The sequence below is a fragment of the Physella acuta genome, unplaced genomic scaffold (genome assembly GCF_028476545.2).
Source record: "Physella acuta isolate Inbredline_101_S28 unplaced genomic scaffold, ASM2847654v3 ptg000538l, whole genome shotgun sequence".
Classification (NCBI taxonomy): Eukaryota; Metazoa; Mollusca; class Gastropoda; family Physidae; genus Physella; species Physella acuta.
The window spans coordinates 346,692-350,804 of NW_026732057.1; the positions used below are offsets into that span (position 1 = coordinate 346,692).

At 33.8% G+C, this 4,113-nt stretch overlaps 1 protein-coding gene across 1 annotated transcript; it reads right to left on the reverse strand.

Moving 5' to 3' along the window:
* LOC131945861 (toll-like receptor 4) lies at positions 1-3,894 on the reverse strand. Its single transcript, XM_059306472.1, has 2 exons — positions 1,621-3,894; positions 1-423 (listed from the first exon to the last, which is right to left on the reverse strand). Exons 1-2 carry the CDS (start codon positions 3,892-3,894, stop codon positions 34-36), a joined length of 2,664 nt encoding a protein of 887 aa, XP_059162455.1. The 3' UTR covers positions 1-33.
* Positions 3,895-4,113: the final 219 nt, after the last annotated feature.

A 4,113-nucleotide genomic window follows, 5' to 3' on the forward strand; every position in this document is an offset into this window, starting at 1 on the left:
TATCTCGCTAAATGCACTTCTGTGATCCCCATATCACTGACGTATTTGATTTATCAACATTTCCCAAAACTCCTCTGTGTCCTCATACAACAAACAACGGTGATTCTGGTTTCTGATGTAGGTCACGATCTCCACTGGCCAGGTGATGACGGGAAAGTGACCCACAAAAACAGGCACGATGATCCTATCAGAACAATTCATTTCGTGCATGATGGCCAGGTTCATCTCGAGTTCCCGGTTCCTGTCTTCAAAAATATCTCGCGAGAGTAGGATGAGAGTCTTTCTTGTACCAACAATGGCGCCAGCTATGTTGTTTTGTTGTGGGCCTGCTGGGAAGTCGTCCTCGCCGTTAACGTAAGTCACGTGGTTCTGTATCAGACGTGGGATGAAAACATTTCGCGCCAGAAAAATGAATTCTGGCTCCTGGAATATTTTTGACAATATTTTAGTTCTTGTTGTATATTTTTTTTTCATTATTTAAACAACCACTTATGTATACTAGCTTCAATAATAAACACTTCAATAAATGTATAGAGGCATCAAAAATATTTATCCTTTATTCAATCTATTCATTGAGCTGATTCTGACCAATAGAAAAAATGTAAAAAAAAAACAAACATGCCAGTTAATAGTGAAACAATCTCTGTAATTAATAAACCGGGAGTGATCTCCCCTAAACTTTTTCGAATATTCTTATATAAAACAACAGGGGAACTCGGAATATAGTTATGATTTTTAATCCATTTTAAATACTTAAACTTTTAAAAATAGAATAGAATCTCTTTAAAAAAAATAATTGCGCACCAAGCGAACGCCGAATAAAGATGTGTATAATAGTGCGGAATTTTATTAGTACTTTATTAATTCACATGCGTTTTTCGAGAAATCGGAAATAGCGTAAATTAGTACTTCCAGTCAACGGAAATTAATAAAAATTTGACAGTAGGTAGAGAATTATATCTTTTACTTACGTGTGAAATTTCATTTATCTATCTGAAATAGTACTCAAGTTATAGGCTTTTGAAAAATTCAAAGTAGATAAAGTAACACTTTCGGTTATCGGAAATCGCTCAAAAGTTGATACGGATTTACGATTTTGATAAAATACTTATTTATGAAATTTCATCAAGCTAGCTGTAACGGTACTTAAGTTATCGTGTTTACACACAGACACACACACACACACACACACACAGACATACGGACAGAATTGCAAAGTCCAGTTTTTCCGATTCGATAACGCATAAAACACCAAATGTTTATATATTTGTATTTATAATTTTCGACTGATTAAAATAAGTTCTCTATATTCCGGATGTGATGAAGGACTGAGAGGTAAAACGGTGAAAACTGTCAAAATTTAATGTCATTTTTGTGCACGATTACAAGACTTTCTCTATACTTCGTATATACGAGAAAGTAAAAATGAACATATATAATGCTTAAATTTAGTTTTATTTATAATCTTGTACATGCAAAACACTTTCATTTAACATTGAACTGCGAACGTTGTATAACATTTATTAAAATTAAATTAGCCTTTTAAAACTAGTGCGCAATGATCTTTATGGCTCTTATTTAATTGGTGTTTTTAAATTGTAAGAGTTTTTAAAACTTTACCTGTTCATAGGTTATAAAAACACCAGCAACTGGTTTATATGCCAATGATATATTGCCGATGTGAAGTTTCTTTGATCCAATGTAATAGAGATAAGCAAATTTCCATCTGTTGTAGTAAAACATGGCAGACAATAAGACGATGCCGAGAACGATGAAAAATGTAACGAGAGTTCCAATGAAAATTTCCTGTGAGACACAGCTCTTCATTAACTGTGGGTAGAATGTGGCCAGTTGGTCATGTGATAAGTTGGAGACGTCAGCTGTGGTACAGTTGATGGAGCCTACACTATCGAATATGTCTGGCTGGGTGATTAGAAGATGGACAAACGACAGGTACTCGCAAGTACACATTAGACGATTGGACTGGATTCTAATTTTCAAATTTGTGTTTTTGGCTTTCTGTTGTTTTAAATCTTGACACATTTTATCAGAAAATCCTGAAATTAAATTAGAGGTTAAATCAATAACCTCAATTTTGTTAAATGTTTTTATATCTATGTCGAAATCAGTTAGTTCGTTTCTAGAGAGATTTAAATATTTTAAATTGGTGTTCTTCTCAAAGACATTTCTGGATAAAGATGTTATAGTGTTGCCACTGATGTTTAAGGTCTCCAATCTGGTCAGTGTTGAGAAAGCTATTCCTGAAATGTCATTGGCTAAACTTATACCAAGAACGTTGTCTTGTAGAAGAAGTGTCGTAATGTTGGTAAGGTATTTGAAGAACGTCAAACTCATTTTGGTACAATAATTCTCGGATAAGTCGAGATATTGTAGAGCTGGTAGTCCATTCATGGGCCCTCCCCAGCACCTGGCCATGTTGTTTGAGTAGTCCATGTATCTGAGTACTGTATTGTTTAAAAATGTTATGGCAGGTATGAAGAACTCGACTTTCATCGACCCGCTAATAAAAACTTCTAGATTTGGTGGAATTGCCAAGTAAAAAGTGCGTCTTATTTTAGTTCCTATATTTTTCACAAGCATATTTTTATAGCTTCGTACGACATTATTATTTGTAATAAGCTCCGCTGAATATTTTTCACAAAAATCTTTTCCATAGTTACCAATATTAGTAGAACCGAATTCAAGATTTTTATCTTTCTCTAAGTAAGTATCATTTCTAAATCTCCTGTATTGAGTTTGGAAGCTCAAATCGATAGTTTTTAAATTCCGCATAAATAAAATAGTCAAAAGAAAATCGAACTTCGATATTACATTATGCTTTAATGATAAATATTCCAGAGTCTGCGGCAAGTCCCTAAAAGCAAAAGCTTCTACACTATAGATTCTGTTCACAGATAAATCTAAATATTTGAGAGGAGTATTTTTTAAATGATGAAACATGTGTCTTGTTATCTCGTTATAAACATATCTGTCCTTTTCAATGCCATGTAAATTTAAAAACTCTATGTTTGAACCGCTCAGTGATTTGGATCCATTTTTAAAACCTTTCAACGTAAAACGATTTTTCGAAATGTCGAGATTACGGAGATTTCTGATAGGGCTGAATAGTCGTGGTGGTAAATACGACATATAGCAAACTGATAGCGATATCGTCATAGGTCGAAGTGACACGATGTTCTCGAAAAAATTGTCAGGCATAGCCGATCCCATATTGCAATATGAACAATAAATTAATGTTCTTATAAATATACCCTCTAATTTCTCTAAGTTTCTAAATCCAGGTCCTAAAGGAACAGGGTAACCGTCAATGTTTATTTCTCTAAGATTTTTTAATTTAGAAATTGCTTGATCTGGGTATACTATATTATCTTTGCTTGGACTGTTGCATTCTAGATGTAAGACTTCAAGTTGATCTAGTCCGTTAAATGCATCTAATTCAAATGTTGAATTTAAATAAATTAAATTGTTCCTCATTAAGGAGAGCCATTTTAACGAATGCATACCATAAAAAGTGTTATTAAAAATGTGACAGAGTTTATTATACGATAAGTCCAAGTAGCTCAGCTGCGTAAGGTTGCTGAAGAAAAATGACTGGATCTTGTTGATGTTGTTCAGGCTTAAATCCAACCTCGTCGTTTGTGGAGGTAAGTCTGGAATATTCTGTAGCTGTCTGTTTGAGCAGTCTACATTAAATTGCTGCGTGGTTTTGTCTTCAGTACAATAGCACTGTGTGGGACACATTATTTCTTTTCTTTCTTGTCTCAAAGCCTCATTGAAATTTTCAGTTGTCTCTAAGGTTAAAGTTTGTATTGGTGTGATACAAATTAACCAGACCACAATGGACGAGATCACACAACTTTTTAAAGACGACATCTCTGTTCTTGTATACCACCTAAGATTAAATGCATATACCGTACTGTTATTGATATCAACTTTCAAAATATTTTTGTTAACACTAGATAAATGAACAGTTGGGGGAGAAACACAAATGGGGCTAAGTTTATAGTGATTTTTCTTCAAAATCAAAACCGAAACCAAAACCAAACACCCCACTGCAACCTCAAATTTAACCGGAAACGAAAAATTTAATTG

What these genes read in the sequence shown, in the direction of transcription:
- LOC131945861 (XM_059306472.1), bottom strand. Translation starts at nt 3,894, where the DNA reads ATGTCGTCTTTAAAAAGTTGTGTGATCTCGTCCATTGTGGTCTGGTTA. An exon ending in TTTTTATAACCTATGAACAG is followed by an intron (nt 424 to 1,620) that starts GTAAAGTTTTAA and finishes AAAATATTCCAG; the next exon opens with GAGCCAGAATTCATTTTTCT.